This window comes from Anneissia japonica, unplaced genomic scaffold, assembly GCF_011630105.1.
Source record: "Anneissia japonica isolate Jap-2015-1 unplaced genomic scaffold, ASM1163010v1 scaffold1642_len504882_cov181, whole genome shotgun sequence".
In the NCBI taxonomy this organism is placed as follows: Eukaryota; Metazoa; Echinodermata; class Crinoidea; order Comatulida; family Comatulidae; genus Anneissia; species Anneissia japonica.
In genome coordinates, this window is record NW_022692852.1 from 440,692 (window position 1) to 462,523 (window position 21,832).

Consider the following 21,832-nt stretch of genomic DNA (forward strand, 5'->3'; position numbering starts at 1 on the left):
TATATATATATATATATACTGTATTATTTTTATAGGAATATTCTAGACCTATTTTAAAGACTCAAGGAACAAATTTAGATGTAGGCCTACAGCCATCTCCTACTGTACTACTACTAGGCCGTAGCCTAGCCTAGACCTAGCTATGAAATCATTGCACGATTTTACCTGTCTGCGTGCACCGACTAAAAAGGGCGTCAGTGACTGTATTCTCTCTTGAATGCTGAAAATAGCATTACAAACAAGTTCTTTCTAACACAATACAAATTACGATAGTTATTCATCGTATCCGTACTGTACTGCTGATGTGTAGTTAATTAAACACGTACTGCAGGAGCAAAAATCAGCATACGCACAGGTAAAAATGTAAATACGCACATGTATACTGATCATATCACTATAGCAACCGATGACTGCTACAACAGTTGGTTACAAAAAATTAAAATTAAGACAGCAATTGACTATCAATTAGTAGAGCATGTATTGTACACTAAACATTCAAAAAATTTACTTCGGGCCTTGCAGGCCCTCTACTCAGGAAATTTTTTCAAGCATTACATCTAGCCTTCGTACTGTATAATAATTTTCCTATAGTGTACTATGCGGAGCTCTACTAATTGCTTATTATAGGGCCTTATACCATTAATGTTTCCTCGCAGTATTTCACTGTTTTTGTTTCTCAAGGCGCAATACTTAGTTTTGGTTGGTTTTCTTTACAGGTATGGTGCCTGTGATTTATGTACCCGCTGAGCATTTGCCCTTACATTGGGGTGAACAGCATGCCTAGCTGGTTTAGCTGACCACTGCTTTGATTGTTTCCTCCTTTATGTGTTTTGTTGAAATTTATAATAAAAAGAATATAATAATAATTTTTAAAAATAACTTAATTAAAATTAAAATTAATAAATACATATAATCATTGTTAAACGCTTTGGGGCTTTCATTAATGGATTGTAAGATGCTATATAAATCTAAATTATTATTATTAAATCACCAACTAAAGTAAAAAAAGCTTCCATTCTTAAAATATTTTCAAAAAGAAATTATTTATTTTACATTTAAAATTTTTGATAAATTAGCTACACAGTGGGCCTAAATAAAAGGTCATACACAGTACACAATAGAAACAAATCTCAAAAACCCTCTTTTAAATTACACTTAACCATTTGCTCCTTCACACAGCATCATTAACAGATACCAAGTATCATATTACACTCACTAGTCATACAAAATTATACTGTACTATACGCACAGGTTACTCTATACTGTACTGTAATCAAAAGAGCAATAGATTTTTGCTGGTAGTTGAAATAGTTTAACTTTTTACTTTAAAAAATATATCCAGTCTGCAACCTTTGAACTACTGTAGTAGTGGTCATGTGATACAATGCTGTAAAATATGAAGAAATGTTATGGTTTTAAAATGACAATATGCAAATAAAATGACTATTATTTCTTAACATATTCTCTGTGCATTTAATGATCTGGAATTTCCATAACCCTTTGTGAACCTAGAATCATGGAACTATTGTGTCCCACTCTAATGGGTGAGATTAGTGTCTCGATTGCAGTGCCAAAACCTGACCGCAAATGGAATACGGTAGTAAGTATAGAGTACTGCATTTAGGCTATTCTTGAATACCTCAGTATTTGGGGCCAGTATCTTTTTTGATAATTAGCAAAACATTTTGACAATGTTCCAAATGACTTTTGAGTAGGGTCTGTTTATTACCTGTATATTGTACAGTACTTAAGATCGTGTGAGATTGTCTCTCTTCACGTCCAGTACAGTATGTATAAATAAACAGATTGTAGGCCCCTAAAGTCTAATTAATTATTGACTATATGTAAATTTTAATGATTTCTCATCCTGTTTGGTCATGTGGAACAGTATTTAGGATCATGTGTCTTGAAATGTTTCAACTTTAATCAATGCTATTGGGACAGCTGGGACAGTCCCACACAATTTTTCTAATGTGTCCACAAAGAATAGGTCCACATTATTAAAAATAAGTCCAAATTATGTAATTTTATGCAATAAAATGGGTCCACTTTTTGAAAAATGGGTCCAGATTTTTCATATTTAGCCTAAAATGGGTAAAATTTAAGAAAATGGGTTAAGATTTTTCATATTTTTGCGTGGGTGTCCACATTGTTTTAATTTACGGGTCCACCTTGATATTGTCCTGCACTGTTGGAAATCCTTGCTACGGCATTAACTTTACTATGATAATTGAAAGAAATTGTAAAATAAAAATTATATTTATACAGTACCAAATAAAAAAATTTACAATTCAAAATCTCAAGTAAAGTTTTTTTTAGTTGAACTGAAAAGTTTGTTCTGGACTGTGGTGACCTTCACATGGTTCCCTATTCAACTCTATCTGCTGTTTTTTTTTTGTTTCAACTGCAGGGCTGAGTATGCTGAGTTTTACTACTGTAGTGCATTGTCTTTTGGAAGAAATGTTTAATCTGCTGCCCTGTGTGCAATATAGTTACGTGCACGTTAATGTACGCAGTACACTTTTGCAAAACAGTCGGCGATTGTTTCCAGTGTATAGTACTCCCCAATTCACCATCAAAAGAATCCCAGTTCAGACTTTTCTGCGTTATCCTAAATGTGTGTTTCACACTGAAAACATCCAGTTCAATCGAAAATTTGCAGTATTGTACCGTATGGCTAAACAGTAATCGATCCTATTTTAATTACGAATTTCCTACTGGTTGATTAACATTTTGGTATTTAAGTGCAATAGAAAAAATGAATAAAAGGGATGTTAAATCCAAGTGCATCTGTTTTGTGTGGGTGGAATACATCTAAAAATCATTAATAATATAGTACTTCTGGGAGAATTATATTACAGTATGTGGGAACACTTGGCATAGTGCAGTAGGTTGCAGTACAATTTCATCTTTAACGTCAGGTGTTCGAATCCCAAATTATTCATTTTGCTTGTGTCCTTGTTTAGGGTGCGCTGTCTACATACTGAATAATATTTTTTTAAGAAGCTATTGAAATTAAATTTTAAATTTTGTTACTAGTTAACACAGACAAAGTAGTAGATAATTAAATGGTTAAACTTTCAAGTTCAACTGAAATGTAAAAAAAAAAAATTTCCCTTGCCAACTTAGCAGAGAAAAAAATGTACCAGTTAGTATTTACAACCATGATTTGACAAGGTAGTATTGGAGTGAGCCAACAGTAATATAATGATGTGCAAAGAATTTAAAAGAAATAGCCTTTTCATACACATACTGCATAATACAGCATTCATGTTTTTAAGCAAGCAAATTTTCAGGACATTCCAGGTCAAATTTTCCAAATTTCAAGGACACATAATATCGCTTTTGCAGTAAATAAATTGGTGATTTTTCGATTGATTATAAAACATGTATGCTGTACAAATTTTAAATGCATGTTAGTTGAGTGTATATTATGTCTTATCTATGTCTCTCATTCAGAGGCGATCGATCTGTCTCTTTTTCTCACGCTCTTGGGAAATTCTGTTTTTCTCACACGTTAAAAATTTGTTGGTAAAGCAAAGGACTTCCAACGTAAAGTAAGGCATGCCTGATCGCCTACAGTACTGTTGAACTGTAGTAGAATTTTCTTCTCGGCAACACAAATGTGCGCGTACAATTCTTATCTTATTGCTTAAACGTGTCAGTGCCTTCTGTGGTGCCGCGGGGTGGAGTACACACCTGTCCAGGGTTGTTGTCCAGCGAATGACAACTATTATACAGTATCTTAGCTGTGGCACAGATATACAGTAAAACAATATAGCTTCTTCGATGGGTGTACTGTACGTCGTAGAGAAGTTAATTTATTTAATTTCACATATCAGGTGTTTATAAATGTTTACCTGTAAACTTGTATAACCTAATGATGTACCGTACTCAAAATAATGGCTATTTTCTATTCTCTACACATCATCATGCTATACTGTATTATTATTTATTATTTTTCATTACTATTGGGCCTATTATTATTGATATGGTCTATTATTATTAGGCATTATGTTAATTTTATCTCTGTATTTGGACATTTACCATGCTGTAGGCCTACGTAATCTTTTATAATCTACTATACAGCAAATGTTAAAGTACAGCAGGGTTCTCACCATCCTACTGGCACTGATACTGTAGGCTGCCGACCAGCATTGATTTTTCAATGGTTTTGTAAACTTAATTAACAAAATACTGTACCTGGCTCTAAAAAGACTTTTAACTGTACTTTTAACACCCCCCCCCCCGCTTGATGCTTCGCAAATCGCATTATCCACCCCCTATTGCTAAATCCTAGATCCGCCACTGCAAATTAACAAAAAATATAATGTCCAAAAACCAACCAATCAATCCAAATTTAACTTCTTCATCAACATCCATTTTTTTACTGCCTAATAATATAATATTTGTAAATAATAATTTATAGGCCTACTTACCTGGTACAAAAGTAATATACAAAGATATACTCCAAAAACAGACCCACTTCCATCTGCCTAATAAATCCAACTTCATCATTGTTCAATCAAAATTAATATTCCAGAAAAGTTCAAAAAAAAGAAAATATCTTATCAATGGTAAGTGGAACAATAGTTTTTCTTTTATTCCTGACCATTAAAATGTCTGAGGTAATGTCATAAAACCAGCGGAAAGTTGATGGTTCCAAGTTCAGCTAAAAATTACTATAGCATCCAATTACAGGTAGATTGGTCAATAGGTTCTATTTGCAGCATTCTGGTTGGCCCTTGAGAATGTGAATTGGTCATGTGACAAACAGGATAAATGGTCACATATTGTTCATGAGTTAAGATAACGGAACTGAACTTGGGAGACTCAACCTGAAAAAAAGGGAAATGGAACATAATAATAATAATATAGGCCTATATTGCTTTACAGTATATTTCATATTATAATCATAATTCTGAAGGTCTCTCTGTACCATAAATATTAATAAACTGTATATGAACAAACCCTACATTACATTTGCCATTGAATATGATGTGACCCAGCAGCTTGAACGACTAACAATACAGTCGGCCCACCATGGTTCACTCCCTGTACAGTATTTCACCTGAAGAGTACTTACAGTATAGTACTGTACTCTACTGTACCAGAGATACAAAGTGGTCAAGACTAATACTGGTCTCTGTAAAACAAATGTGATTCAAAAGATGGAACAAAAAAGATTACAAAGAAGTGGTTTTCACTATTTGTTTGTAATGGACCTTTCTGCTAGAGTAAGCCCTGTTCTTTGGATTTTTGCAAAGGTCCTGTACAAGATAATTAATAATAATTTTTAAAATCCTCTTTATTTATTCTATTCATTCAATACTTAACGCAGATAAATGGCATGTGGCAATATGCCACATATTTATTAAATATTAATAAACTGTATATGAACAAACCCTACATTACATTTGCCATTGAATACTGTATGATGGATTTTTGCAAAGGTCCTGTACAAGATAATTAATAATGATAATAATTTTTAAAATCCTTTTTATTTATTCTCTTTTTTATTCAATACTTAACGCAAATAAATGGCGTGTGGCAATATAAAACGTGATTAGCGAATGACATAATCACAAAATGACAGCGCTAGTGTACCGTACATAAACATATCTGTGTAATTTACAAAACAAAGGCATACAGTTTTTTTTGCTTTTTTTTTATGAGATTCAACTTTCAAAAAAGAATTTTTTTTAATCTTGAAAAAAAAAGTCTTAGGGACTCAGAATGTACAGGAATAGTTCTCATCTATTGATACTGTCTTTTTGAGCCCTCCAACACCAGGAGAGACGTGCAATGAAATTTGACAAGGAATCATTTGCCTCTCATTACGGTTTTTGTGCACACAGTGGCTACCAGCAATTCAGCCAAATACTGCAGTAATAGTAATAATATAATAATAATAATAGTAATAATTCTCTATAATAGAGATTTTAATTGATGATTAAGTGTGTGTTCAATAACTAAAATAATGCGAGCTGTTATGTTTTTAGTACATTTTGATGGTAAAATATTAGATTTCAAAATGCCTATTGAAGAAAGCCTATAAAGTCATTCAGGAGTAATGAACGGTAACCAACGTCTGTTGACACAACTGTGGTACTCTATAGTGAATGCAATTAATAAAAAATAAAAAATAATCAGAAAAAAAACTACATTCATGTTACAGCATAAATCAAGAGATTAGTTATGACATCAACCAGTGACAAACCTGTCATCACAAAAGATTCTAACTTAAGACTTTAATAAAATGTTCACTGTGTTGATCAAATTACTGTATACAGTAATAATCAATATTTATATAGCCCCTAAAGTTAACAACCTCAAGGCGCTTAATAACAACATAATAATAACAATAAAAACAAAATAGAAATTTTCTTTTGATTTATAAAATATTAATGTTGTTCATTAAAAGATAAGTTACCTATATTTAACAAATGAATGCATACTATATCTTTATTTTACAAAAAAGTTACATCATAATAACAGATTTTTTTTTTTAACTTTTACATCAAATATTAAATTTATCTCCAAAAGCTCTATAAAACCAAATAAGTACAATTAAAGAATAGTTTTTGCAACTACATATATTGGTAATGCAATGATACTTAGCACTTAGGGTCTTTCACAATTATCAACATTTTGTAAGTGTACAGACAGTACTCTTTTTCAGTATCCCTCCCTCTCCTCTGAAAGTGTACTGTACATAAAAATGTTGATTTTGCAACTAAAGTACTGTACTTGGATGTATATTATATTCCTGACTGCATTATAGTTGATCATAAAAATCTATTTTTTTAAATATTACATGTTATTTTGAATCAACATTTTCATGTACAAATTTTTCTACCCCTTCTCCTCAGCATACTATTTTTGTACAGTAAACTCGTGAAAATGTTGATAATTGTGAACAGCCCCTTAATACCACACAATCACACATTTGAACTTACATGGTATGAATAAAAAATTACTTAACCACCATGCATCTTATTATCGTAATTCAAAATATTACATTCCAAGCTTTAACGACGTTATTGCAAAGAAGATTTTAATATAATGTAGCACAACAGAAAGTTTTTCATATTTTGAAAAAGATGTTGGCTGCATGAGAGTCTTAGTTTTAATGTTCGTGTTATTTAACATCCTGTAATAATTTTTTTTAACGATAAGAAAAACTACTTGATAATCAATAAGGATAACATTAATTTTTTAAATCTTTTTTATATATATTCTTTTTATTCAATATTTAACGCAGATAAATTGCATGTGGCAATATAATTCAATGTGATTAGTGAATGACATCATCAATGACAAATCATTCATCACTAAGACCAGAACATTCCAAATAATTTTATTGAAATATATACCAGTTCTAGCAGAGAACATCCCCTCTAATTCAATTCAAATTCAATTCAAATAAATTTCTTTCTCAAAAATAACAAAAGTATTTTCAAAAGAATAATTAAAAACTATATCTGAGAAAACGGAGTATAACTGTATTAGCAAAGCGTTTAGTGTGGGCCACTCACTCTATAGTAGTTTTATTATTGTAAAGTTAAATTTATACACAGTTCTATTTGTTTTGCTAAGAAAGAAAAACGTTAATGATATGCAAGATGTATCGATAAACACACCTTCAAACTTTTTTCTGAACATGTGTTTTTCTAAGAAAGAAAAACATTAATGAGGATGCAAGATTAATAGACTACAACACGTTCCACCTTTTTTTTCTGAAATGCTTCCTGGAGAGATGGCTTCAACTGCCAGTCATGCGTTTGCACTTTTTCCAGCCCTGTATCCTGTACTTTCTGCTAAGATGAACTTAATACTGATTGTGCTATCGAACCATAATAAAAATGGGTTTCATGTCTTCCATAGAGTTACTGTTACAAAGATAATGAGCATCAACTCCAACACTTCATCATAAAAAATCAATGCTTCATATGAAGCTGCCTTCAAGATGGTTGCCAGGATGGGACCATAGAGACATTGACCATTGACCATAATTTAATGAATATATTATTTAATTATGAGTCCAAAACTGTCAGTACACAAAATTGGCTTTTTACTGGAAACAAATAACTGCAGACATCAAAAAGTAATCAACTTTATTGTATTTTTACAAATGCTGCATTTTACATTTACAAATTATTGGAGTGTAATAATAAAATAAATTACAGTACTGCATAATACTTAATTGTCTTCAATGCAAAAATAGGTTAGGGGCCTATGCACGAGAAATTCTCAAGTAGTTGTGAGACGTAAATATGTTGATCCTCCTGATGCGCAGGTACAGGTATGGCGATGTTTTTTCTGAGGTGCAGGTATGACGATGTTTATTTTTGCATTGAAAAGGAAGTTTTTTATATACAGTACATGTAAAATGCAGCAGTTGTAAAAATACAGTAAATCTTTTAGAAGTCTGCAGTTATGTTGTTATGATCATGCTGCACAAGAAAAAAAAAACTGCACAAAAAAATATATGGAACGATTTACAGTCCTACTGCCTCTCTAATGTGTAGGGGCCCTCACGAGGAAGGCAGTTATACCAGGAAACATGAAGGATGCATGTTCCCCTGGCGAGGCACTGATTTTACTGTATAATTATGATAAGGCCTTGTTATTTGAACAATATTGGTAGCAGAATCCATCAGCCTCAGTTCTTTTCCTATCTATCGTGATCAATTTCATAGTGGCTTAATAATATGCCATATGCATGAACCAGTTCCTCCAGAAAATAATCTGGATCACTACAAAAAAAATCATCAAAAAACAAGAAGATCACAATCGAAGCGTTGTCTCATTTTCACCACCACACGACTGACCACTGGGAATGGGTCAATCCGAGTTCGTACTAACAAACGCCATGCCACCAACACAAAACAACAGCCTTGTTGTGGCCTAGCGTTCTACAGTACTCGTGCGAGGAAAAAACGGAAACAGCTACTCACCAACTTAATTCCATGAAGAGTTTGAGAAATATACCAACCGACAATTTCCCATCCAAAATCACTGTGGGACGTCTTTGAACTTGTAAAGTGAAAATTGTTTATTACGATTGAATACCTCAATTCTTTTGCAACAACGTCTTCTTCTCTCGCACCGCGGCAAAATCCCTGACCTTGTTTGTATTTCGCTTGCTTCGTTGATAAGTGCTGTGACGTCACTACAAAACAATTTACATAAGAGTACAGTACATGATAAGTGTACGCACGTAAATTTGTAGTACTGTACTTTTTTGGGGGTGGGGGAGGGGATGGGGAGGTTTATATTATTTTTCGCCTTCATCATTATCACGAAAACAAAAAAAAACTCATTGGGAGGGGATATTTGAAGTATATTATTCATATTTAACTATGTGGGTTGTGTTGGTGGGAAGTTGGGGGTCACGGGATGAGTAGAGTGGATTGTGTGTTCTCTTGAGTGAGTGAGTGATTATTATTATTATTATTATTATTATTATTATTATTATTATTATTATTATTATTATTATTATTATTATTATTATTATTATTATTATTATTATTATTATTATTATTATTATTATTATTATTATTATCATTATCATTATCATTATCATTATCATTATCATTATTATTATTATTATTATTATTATTATTATCATTATCATTATCATTATCATTATCATTATTATTATTATTATTATTATTATTATTATTATTATTATTAATGAGTTATTGGTTTCTCCTGCTTTAGAAAAAATGAATCCCAGTTTGCCGAAAGTTAATTATAAGCAGTAAAACTTTAACGGCATAAAATTCACGATGGAGCACTCTCTTACCAGTATTCGTATAATAAATAGTAGCTTATTGTAGTTCAATGATTATTTATGTCATCTGTAAATCAATCTTGATTTAGCAATTCGGCTATCAGCAAATAATTAAATAGACCTTCAGCTAAAATTCTTATAACAAAATGTGTAGAGGAAATAAATAAATAAATAATAATCTACAATTATACACGTGTCAGTGGTGGCTCCAGAAATATGTCGACAACGGGTCCAAATCAAGAGGCCGACTAGAACCTTGGCCTAGGATCCGGCATAAAAATCATAGGGTTCGCAAGGAGTTTTTTTTTTAGGTGGGGAGGGGGATACGATGTGGGGTACGATGCTTAATCCTTCATTTCACTTCATTTTATTTCTAATTTTAACTGCAAGTCATGCCTTCGAGTGTGCTTTCTCACAGGTTTTTTTTTAATTTGTATCGTAAGTACAGCTCCTCCCTGACCCACCCATTATTTCAAAAGCACAGTGCTGTATTTTTATTTATTTTTTTTTTGACGAAGGTGAGGGCAAGATTCGGCAAACTGGGTTTCGGCAGATTGAGTTTCGACAAACTGGGTTTTTACGGCAAAACTGAGTTTCGGCAAACTGGGTCGTCATGTGCAGTGAAATGGATTTACCAAACTGGCTTTCGGAAAAGTGACCATGGACTCGGCAAACTGGGTTTCAACAAACTTCTCGGATACGTTATGCTAATTTTTTTGTTTAAACAATGTGTTGTAAAGCCAATGTATAAAGTATGCCTTGCCTATCAACTGTGTAATAAAATATTTAAGGGCATGGAGGACACGCACCTGAACACTATATATAACCCAATTGCAATTGATGAAATTTTAAAGATCAAACATAAGATGTTCCTGTTCTTTTTTCTTTTAAACTCATTTATAGATAGTGATACTTATATATTCGCTGCAGTAGCATGACTGAAGTTATAGCCTAATTTTACTTTAGTAGGCCTATAAGACATAAAGCCGAAATACTGAAATCATCTGACATTCTAAGAAAGCTGTCATATCAGAATGTTATATCACATCACCTCCGTAAAATGCCAACATTTTCCTGGTACAGGATTCATTTTATGAATTTTCTGGAAACAACGTTTTGTATTTTCTCAAAAACTAGAAAGAAGACAATAAAACACATCAAAGAGATACTAATATGATTACAGTATCTCTCCAGTGGCGAATCTGGATTTTGAAAAGGGGTGCTAGCTGAATAAAAATATTATTACAACGCAATGCGCTAAAAGGAGCGCTCAGGCACCGTAAAACCACTGGTTACCCCACTGTTATTTGTCATCATTTTAAAGATGGCGCATGAATTATGGTTTCTTTTTTTATTAGAAAATTTTTTTTTAATAGCATAAATATTGTCAACCTGAATATAATCATTGTCTATCACGTATGTGTATGATCGAGTATCGAATAAATTCAATCAATCAAAATCAATCAATAAAATTAGTGTTTTTGGAAAATGTTAACTCATATATAACTACCGCGATAAATGATAACACTTCAGCCATTTGAAGTAGGCCATATGCTTTCTACGAATGTACCGGTAATTATTATCCCAAATCAGGGTAGCCAATATCTCACCATGACACAACGGCAGTGGTGTATACGACGTACACTCAGTGGCGTAGCTAGGGTGTCAAGGGGAGCACATGCCCCGAGCACCAGGTTTGGGAGACGCGGAGATGGGAAAATGAGAGTAAAAAAAATAACCACCTTTTAGAAAAGCATGACGAAATTGATGCATGTCGTCAGGTATGGATATTTTCCAATTAGTAATAAAAATATGAATGTAGTTGTTTTTATTGACAAATTTTTAGATTGTGATTTCTTTTCAGTCCATTCTTTTAAAAATCTATTCTGTAATGACTACATGACTAAAGCTGATCCTGTATCATATCTCAGAGCTATCTGCTTTGGCACTCCTTAGTATTGAGCGCGATGAAGCAGACAACATTGCTAACTTTGATCATGTTCTTACCTTGTTTGCAGATGCAAAAAGCACGCAAAATTCGTTGCGAGTTTAAGCAATGTTACAAATTCAGCAACTTACAAGACAATAAGAATACTAAGCTAGCTGTATGCGATAAATACAACAGCCTTACAAATTAGGATAATGGTAAACTTGTATACAAAGTTCCGAACATCGTAATGCAGTTTCAGTATTAAGAAACAGGGGTGGCGCGACCGGGGGGAGGGGGATCATACCCCCTTCGGGGATAGCTCCCCCGCCCCCCGGTCGGGGAGAAAAACCATAATTCGTCGGGGTGAAAAACAATAATTCGTTGGGGAGAAAAATAAAATTATATGTATTTTTTACATATTATTAATAGGGACCTAGACTCTAAAATCGATTAAATAAGCCTTTGAAACCCATAAATTGTCAAAAGTTTCGGAGCTCGACGCTCAACCACGCCCACTTTCCTCTCGTCAGGAAAATCTTCCCCAGTCGTTGGGGCATCGCCGCATCCCCCCCCCCCCCACACTCACCATCAGTCAAATCCCGACGGGCCACCCCTGGTACGAAATAACCTACTATTATGAGAGCAGAACAGTGCTTATTTTACAGTGCATGATACGGACGTATGGTACGGATATGCCTTAATCCTATACAACCAATATCAATCTATTTCACAATATTATAATTATAATTGGGGAAGGGGGTGCAATTTTCTACTCTTTTCCCTGGGCGCCAAAACTACTAGCTACGCCACTGCGTACATTGTTGTTGCTAGTTTACCAAAAGGAGACTTCACCCCTGGACCTCGTCTGAGCGATCTCTGACCACGTCCAATTACGCTCCCGTCGAGGATATTGCGCAGACCCCCTCCCGAATTATTCTTTATGGAAAAGACACGTCATCATCGACATCATCATTACACTGTATTATATAGGCCTAATTAGATAATAATAGATGATAATCCTAAACATGAAGAATGATTAATTGAGGGCAGCATGTGCATTTAAAAAAAGTTTCAAAATGTGACTTAATAAGAAGAGTCGTTTGTGACCGTACCATATAGTCATTCAATATACAAAATGCGGGAGTTCTTCCTGCCAGTTTCCAGGAGACTCCATTCCGAGACTATACGGGAGACTTGAAACTTTTGGGTACTAAATGTGGTCTTTAGATTTCTCTATTTAGATGGAAATTTAAAAATAAATGTTTTAATTGGTTGTACAGTAACTGCATGCTCTTGTTTATTCTTAACATTTCTTGGTAGCCAGACATCAACTTGTCTTTCCATTAAAATATTACTAACATTGCCACTAACATTACCGTATCGTCATTCAATATACAAAACGCTATACAAAAAACAGTTTCTTTGCTAATATATCTACGTGTAAGTCATATATAACACAATTATTGTAGAATAAAAATGCATTAAGATCACTGTTTTAGTAGTGGAGCTACCAAAACTACTGTCTCTCGTTAGACGAAATATCGGAGGCGCAGAAATATTTTCTTTAATTAGAGGTGGTCTTTAATTGAAGGGATCTTTAATTGGATGGAGAATTGTACTTATTGTAATGAATATAGACCTACATTACTATATTATGTGGGGGGAGAATTGTACTCATTGTAATGAATATAGGCCTACATTACTATATTATGTGGATTTATTAATAATGTTTGTATCACATTGTCTTTTTAAGGCTTATTATTATATATATATATATATATTTAATCCACCATGAGTATTGTTTTTGTATTGCCATGTACAATTCAACTTTATTGACAATCCTTAATTTCAATATTTAAGATTGATTTTGAAAATGTTTAGGGGTATAATATAAAATAACAAATAACTATTATAAAATTTTGATTAGGCCTACTTCCAATTAAAAAATTGTAACCCTTAAATTAAAAGTGAAGACGTTAATTTTTCTAAAATTATGCATATGGTATTTCCCGGCTGAGGAGCCATTTTTTCAACCATGGTAAAAAAAAAATTAAAATATCGGCACTCACGTTTTTGTTTGATATTTTAAAGTTGGTTGAACTATATTGTGCACGTTTCTGAATCACGTCAGGTCATAATACTTCTTACGTTTTACTTCACTGCAATCCGGTCACTGATAGTTCGTATTGTTGCCAATATTTTAATTTTGACTATACTGTACAGTGTATTGTTCTTAATATCCTTGAATATGTTTTCGAATAGTTTATAAATATTTATGCTCGTTAAAATGCCGTATCTGTTTTAAAAATTTCAGACTATACGAGCATTAAGAGATTCGCCTAAGTAGACCCCAACTCGCTAGGCCGCTGTAAGAAACAAGTCTACTATCAAAGGAAATAAACCAAGGACTCTAGGATTGAAATGCAAGCATCTTTACCACCATCAAATCCATTCCACACAGACCTAGCATTACCAGTTATTATGTTTCTTCTACCTGTGTCTATGGATCACTGTGACCAATTACTCATTAACATCACATAAAATGTAGATTGTGAACTTCCTTTTGATGGTATTTGATGCAAGGGGAGAAGGTGGTTCAGTTATCAGAGGAGAGGGTTTGCTCAGAAAGAAAGTCAGTTAATACCCTAGAACAGCACTTCCCAAACTTTTATTTTCAGAGGACCAGCACTTTGCCCCTCAAATGGCACTGCCTCTTACATGATCAAAAGCAAAAATCCCATTCTTACAAGAACCAGTATCTGTTTGGGCTTGTGCCTATTCTCACTCCGGGCTTAAATTGTACTTGATGATTACCAAATAAATATTATTATTATTATTATTAACCAAGCCAATTATATTTCACTGCATTTTGTAATGCTGGCAGTAAAAATGCTGGCATTGAAAATGCTGGTGCAGTAGGCGATTCCAGGAGATCTGGTTAAATGAGCTTTCCTAGTGTACATTAATTTTTTTTTACTTTGCATGGCGATACCCATCGGCAGCTTCTGTGAGAAGCTTGATAATAAAGTAGTAAAGACATGCAAAAATTATGAATTAGCGGGAGATCGGTTATTTTCTGGGAGATTCTTGCTTGCTTACGGCAGTGTGGGAAGACGTCCCGATTTCAGGGAAATTCCCGCAACTTGGTGGAGGCTTGGGACCCTATTATGCTAAGTCTCAACTGGTGATAATTGATTTCTTGGTATGTAACAGATAAGATAGGCCATGAAGTTTCAAGTTTCATTTAATAAAAAAACTACCTTTTAAGGTACAATATTTGTATAGTATATTTGCCTTACATGGAATATTATTATGTATTTTTATATTTGCTAAATTGATGTGAAATTTTAAATATAAGTATAGCCTTAACCTAATTTACAATTGTAAGTTAATAACTTATTACAAATTAGGAAATTCAAATACTGTAATGGAATTTAATTTTTTAATTTCTTAGCTCTCAGAGAGTACATCTTTAAATAATCGGAGCATTACATGTATTAATGTTTATAAATGTATAATCATTATAAAAAATCTAATCAATTAATCAAATAATATGACACCATATGTTTTTAAATTTTAATTTATTTCACATTCAACAGCAAGTACATTGCCAATTTACAGGATAATGACAGCAAAAGTGATGACTTATTCACCATTGAAATTCAGTGTAAAAAGGTACAGTCATAATTTGATTACAATTTCAGTCGAGTTGAACAATGCTCGCAAACTTAAATTTCAATCTCAACTTTGCAGTAATCAAATAATTATGTGCATTTTCCTAGTGTAAAAATTAATTCTTGTAGATGAAACAGTATTTTTTAAAGGAAAAGAAAAAAAGCATTTTTGAATAAGGAATTTTGTTTAAGGAATTCTTTGCTTATGTGGCATGTCTACATTTTAAAATAAAATTAACAGCATTTTGAAATTAATTGTACCAATTGAACGGCAACTGGTTGCATTCAGTTTTTTAGTTGTTTCTATTGCTATTATTCACTTTAAAGCTAAGCATAAGTGGCCCTTGCGACTAAACTGACATCAACTGACCTTTAGCAAATTGCCAGGAACTGTGAGTCACGCCACTTGAATTTACATGAGCGCTCCGATTAACAGTTGCTCTCTGTTGCCCATGTTACATTTTGCTGCAATTCAAAGCAACTGACAAGAAATTTAATGGTCATGTAAAAGGAGTTACAGTCAACTCTAGCCTACTATGCACATGTGTTGTGCACACTAACATCAAATATGTTAGCATTTTAAATATGTCAGCGTTGCATGCAAACTAGTTGTAGATGATCTTTAGTCAAAAGAGACGTAAGCGCTCTGGGCAACTAGTTCTACGGAGTTCTACTGTGTTGCTTGTAACTGCGAAATTGCGTGTGAAAATCGACATGAGCGTTATCAGCAACCAGTTGAGGTCGGTTGATGTCAGTTGAGCTGAGTAAAAAAGAGCGACATAAGCTTAGCTTATGAGACATTTAAAAAATACAAAAGGAATACAATGTCCATTAACATTTAGAGTAAACATAGTGCTACCCAGCAAAAACACTGTGTTTTTCCTTGTAATAATCCATAGTAATACACCAGAGAGGACGGTCTACATTGATGTCACAGATCATGATGTCTCCATTGCTTCCACTGACTCGGTAACGTCCACATTGAAGTCGCGAACAGATTTAGTGAGGACAGCTGTTGTTCCACGTTTATAACGATAATCTCCTTGCCTAAAAATACACAAATATAACAAAATATTGGTTAATTTAGGCTGAAAAAAAATTGAGTATCTACTGTACATTCAGATCCACAATTTGTAAAAATTCATATTTAGTACTACCCAAAAAACGGCTGAGTGTTCAGGGGCATAGCTAAGCCTTCAGAAGGACCCAGGGGCAAAGTATTATTGTATATGGTCACCAGTAAGATATAATTTTATACAAATGAAGTTTTTGGTTCTGAACTTCTTTTTCTATTTAACCTATATGTTAAAACTTATAAATGTCAAAATTCAGTTCATTTCATGTTTCATGAAAAAATATTCTAGAGTTAATGGTACAAAATATAGTTTTATAAATTAGATTACTTAAGTTATATAATTATTTGATTTCTCGATTCATATTCACTACAGTATGCTTCTTTTGAAACTTTCAAATGCATAATTAAGTTGTCTGTCTAGCATTTAGGATAAGGAATTTTATTTTCTTATTAATTTTTCGTCTTCTGATGTTGTGTTGTTTTAGGTTTGCCTTATGTAAGTAGTTGGCTCCTTCCTGTTGGATGTACAGTACATCAAAATAAAAAGTTTCTAAAAAATAACAATGAATATGAAAATATGAAAGCATAAATTTACAAATTCCCTCGTAAAATATATCCTCTCATGATCCCTTAACTTTTTGCATGTGAAAAAAGTTTTACAACTCTTTTGCAGGCTTTAAAAGTCACTGTCAGACTCGTGACCGGGTCTCATGACTACTGAAATTAGAAAACAAAGCAGCCCAAAGTCAGCCATGGTTGTATGTGTCCTTGTAAGGCATTACAAGACATATCAAACTCATCCTACCTGACACCCTTGATGTTAGCCTCGTCATAAGGCCTCAGATAATCTACTTTATCTTTCTTGATGACACAGATATCAATGTTGGTACCAGATCCAAGATCATTGAAGATACCTGAAGCAATGGCATCTCGCACTAGCTTCTTTGCATCCTCTTCCTAAAAAGCAGATTAAAAATACAGTTACAGTGATTTGTTGAATCAATTCAATGCTATCAGGCCCATACGCTGGGTTATCAATCGGGGGGGGGGTTACTTTTTCAAGGAAAACGATGGGTTGATTACAATTAGAATTACCAAATACAACTTTTATACTACATTTTGTATATGATATGATTGAAATTAAATATTCCAAATCTAGGTGGACCTCCAGCACTGGATGGGGGGGGGGGGGTCTGTCCGGCGGGCCCCCAAACACCTGCCGCATACGGGTCTGGCCATGTGGACAAGGTACACATACAATTTAAGCTTTACTTCTCCTGTGCATTAAATGAGAATGTTCACATCACATCACAATAATATGTGATGCAATCAGCACACTGAAAACAAACAAATTCTAGCATTATGTAATAAGAGATTACAAATACAGGGCAATATGAGTTGAGGTAAGCAGCCATACTGCCCTCTACAGCTTACAAATGCACCTTACAAAGGCCACTGTGTGGCCAAAGGCTCATTGTGTAAATAAAATTTGTTAGTCTGTAAAGTACTGTTTGTCTTCAATTTACAGGCTCTTACAAATGCAAAATTAAAACGCACCTCCATATAGTAACATATATTACTACAAATGCAGGGCAATGCGAATTGAGATAAGCAGCCATACCACCCTCTACAGCTTACTAATGCTTAATTACAACACACCTCCATATCAACCTTGTATCGGTCTTCAAACACTGACATGGCAGCAAGTGAACCGGAACCCATGGTGACAAATGGTAGCTTATTGGTTGAGCCATGAGGGTAGATACTGTACAGGTGAGGTCCATCGATGTCTACACCACCTAGAACCAATGCAGCACCAATGTACCCTTGGTATCTATAAAAGTTATTAAAAAGCAGATGTATACAACTTTTAATTACTCTAGTAAAATCACCAGGAAAAATATAGAAGACTTACATAGGCAGGCCACTGGTTAAGTCAAGTAGAGAGGGCAGTAGAGCATTAGCACAATTAATACTAATTTTTGTTTATCTTTTAATTAACTAAGCAGTGAAGCACTGTTGGAAACTGGACTAATCATAGAAAATATTCTGTTCCTAGGGGAGTAACAAAGCAGTTTTAATATTAAAATGACAAAAATTTAACAATAAAAAAGAATATGGGATACTATACAAATACAACATGGTTGGAAGTGAAGTAGTGAATTCTACTTTCTGAGTTGTTAAATAATTGGGACTACCTCCCTACAAATAAATAAAACCATGGTGTATTTGTTTAACTATACCTAGATACTATAACTAAATATTTAGCAGCAGACTGTCGGTCTACATGAGCCACTTTGATCTGTGAAGGTAACATTATGCAGTCTGCATACAATTCAGGTAGGCAGGGGTGTAAAAGTCAATATTGAGTAGTACTTTTTACCTGGTTTACGTGTAAATTTTGCAAAACGTAGGGAGGTAGTCGAAGGTATGGCATTGCTTACCAGGTGGAATTAACCCATTTACTGTCGTTAAGCTAATTAATATTTATGAGGCATTGAAAAAAATATTTTACCCATAGAGCTATTAAACAACTAGAGTGCTGACAAGATGGCACAGCTATGCAGAGTTATGTATGTGTACCATCCAAGATGGCCGTCGTAGTAAAGCGCCACCTTCAGGCTTAGTATACATATTATTACATATTAATAAGCCCTCTGACTGACTATTATTTCATTAATGATAATGAGTAAATCGAATACATTGTGGTTAGCGCTCTAGTATTCTTATTATATCTCTATGATTTTTACCTGAAAAGATACTGCTTAAGCATTCTATTGGCTGTGACAACCCTGTCTTCTCTGCCTGTAGCTAGTCTGTGAAGTTCCATCTTTGAGGATATCATCAAAGTTGTAGTCTCTGTATCTGCGGCAGTTCCGGCGCCACAGCAATAAATGTTTGGTGAGATGTAGTGAATTTTGGAGCAGTTCTTATCGGCAACGACTGTGTCTTCTGTCGCTCTAGTGTCAGCTCCCAAAATAATTCCATCCTTATGTAATAGCAGATTAAATAAATATAATGTTTATAAATAAATAAAAGTACATTAATAACAAAAAATGTGAATTAAATATCATTGTTGTTGTTGCTTTTGTTATAATTATTTTTGTTATTATGACTATCAGTAAACATATTTCATATTACCTGTTTATTGCATTTATATTTAATTTATATTTTTAATGTTAGTTACATTTTTTGGCAGGTTTGTTTTTATTCTGTTTGTATTGCTGTTAGTAGAAAAATAAAAGGCTCAATATAAGATTCATTAGGGGAAAAAATCATGATGTATTTTTTAAAATATTTATTTTCAATATTGAAGATATATTAGTATACCTTAAACACAACACCAGCAATGGTTGTTCCAGTCTTAGTGGCTTTTGGTGGTTTTGCTCCTTGCTTCTCCAAGAAAATGTTTCTACAAGCAAAAATATTTAAAAGTAAAATTGTAACATATAAAAATTCAAGAAACAAAATAATAGTACTGAACTCACGCATTCTACGCATTTCTGGTACTTTCTGTTTACCACACGGTGATGCTGCGCTAACTTTGACAACGTTTGTGTTTTTTTTTAATCAATGGAATAATCATTACAGCAACTTTTGGTAAACATAGTACGTAGTTGCATAAAAGTAATATTAAGACAGTCGAATGGATTGCATGATGTATATCCTGAAAAATGCGTTTTTGTTTCGTCTAACTTCTGCTAGGCCAACTTGCTATACTATTTTTCTGTCAACGTCCATCGCACAACAGACAAATTGCGCTTGCATTGACAGGGGTGGATCCAGATGTCCAAAAAAGGGGGGGGGGGGGGGAAGTTGGGTCGAGGGGGGGGGGTGAAAGTTGGGTCGATCGAGACAACACTGCCCTAGGGGGTCTGGGGGAATTCCCCCACCAGATTTTTGTGTTCTAGACGCCCGAAGATAACATTTGAGGCGTTCTGGGCTATCTTTTTTTTTTCTTTTTGTTCTTTTTTCACGTACACGAACTCTAATTGGTTGCCCAGACAACACCAGAGCTCTGTTGTTTAGAATAGCCATGAAGGGGAATTCCCAAGTTATACCTTTGTCGTATAGGTAATCTCACAATATTTTCATGTTCTTTAGTTAAATAAAAGATATAAAGTGATGAATTAATGCACCAGACACATGGTTTTATTTGAACACTTTATTGTGACATCGTGAAGTGATGAATAAAAACACTAAACACATATTCATAGGCCTGGATAGGTAACATCGTTCGTTCATTCATAACGTACGTTTATTGAGTGTTGCGTACGTATTTGGTCAAAGGTCACCACAAATTTAACCCAACCTCAATTTTACAAATCTCCCGATTTATGGACACCGTCTGAGGTTCTACTGTACAGTCCATATAAAGTGTGCCCTCTCTAATGAGGTTAGTTTTTGTACTTCGCATCTCCCACACTCCAGTTGATCAAGTAAGCCTAAGATATGTTTGTTTGTCAAAATCTCAGTCAGAAAATTTTTTTTAACAAATTTAAAATAATTCCAATGAAATATTTCACAAGTATCAATATTAGCAACGGAAAATATCACGTCGGTCGTTTATATGTCTGATAACAGAACCTAAATCGAGGTAAGGCTAGGCGTAGCCTAGCAGTGTTTATAGGCTAATATTTCCGGTGCCTACTATATTTCTTCGCAGACCTATCGCAAAATCAAACATAAACAATTTGTCCATGTTTATTTTTTGTGTGGAACACAAAAAAATCAAATTTCAGTCTTGCACTATTTCACATTTTTTCATGCTTAGGAATGTCTAAATTCAGTAATTAACTAGGCCTAGCAATTTCTTATATTTATAAATCTTTATAACATACTTATATAAAAATCTGAAATTTCTTATCAACTGAAATTTTGCTGGGAATGTGGCTTTAATCTTTATACTTAAATATAAATATTTTATCTGACAGGCATATTTAATTTGAGGCCTAGGCCCCAAGGGGCCGGCCCTAGCCTAGTACTACAGCAGTAGGCCTTGCCTAGGGCTAGCCTAGGCCGACACAGTCTCTCTATCTAGGCTAGGAGCCTAGCTTAGGTCCTAAGCCTAGGGCCTAGTCCTAGCTAGAACGAAGCTCTTCGCAAGGCCTACTCTATAAGAACAAAATAATACTAGGTAGGTAATTACAAATATATAATTTTAAAAAAACCTTTTGCAATTTTCAAATACGAATCCTCCAGTGTGAACTGGCGTTACAAGAGCGGTAGCCATGTTAAATTTTTTGCTCTATCACTGTTGGGTACTAATGACTAAATTACATGATTGCATGTCCACTTCGTTTTATAGAATCGTGCTGATCCACTGCTTTAACGAAATTTGGAGTCTGCTGAAA

General features: G+C 33.8%; 2 protein-coding genes across 2 annotated transcripts in view; both read right to left on the minus strand.

Moving 5' to 3' along the window:
• Nucleotides 1-9,134, minus strand: part of LOC117100442 — a 51,999-nt gene extending 42,865 nt beyond the window's left edge. Inside the window, exons 1-2 of the mRNA XM_033240140.1 lie at nucleotides 8,961-9,134; nucleotides 4,440-4,838 (exon numbers count right to left, since the gene is read on the minus strand). Coding sequence (XP_033096031.1) covers nucleotides 4,440-4,518 — 79 coding nt within the window. The 5' untranslated portion in view covers nucleotides 4,519-4,838; nucleotides 8,961-9,134. The remainder of the gene's footprint in view (nucleotides 1-4,439; nucleotides 4,839-8,960) is intronic.
• Nucleotides 9,135-15,291: 6,157 nt separating this feature from the next.
• Nucleotides 15,292-21,800, minus strand: LOC117100444 (proteasome subunit beta type-7-like). Its single transcript, XM_033240146.1, has 6 exons — nucleotides 21,650-21,800; nucleotides 19,809-19,890; nucleotides 19,229-19,467; nucleotides 18,138-18,312; nucleotides 17,284-17,435; nucleotides 15,292-16,450 (listed from the first exon to the last, which is right to left on the minus strand). Exons 1-6 carry the CDS (start codon nucleotides 21,709-21,711, stop codon nucleotides 16,342-16,344), a joined length of 819 nt encoding a protein of 272 aa, XP_033096037.1. The 5' UTR covers nucleotides 21,712-21,800; the 3' UTR covers nucleotides 15,292-16,341.
• Between the last annotated feature and the right edge of the window lie 32 nt (nucleotides 21,801-21,832).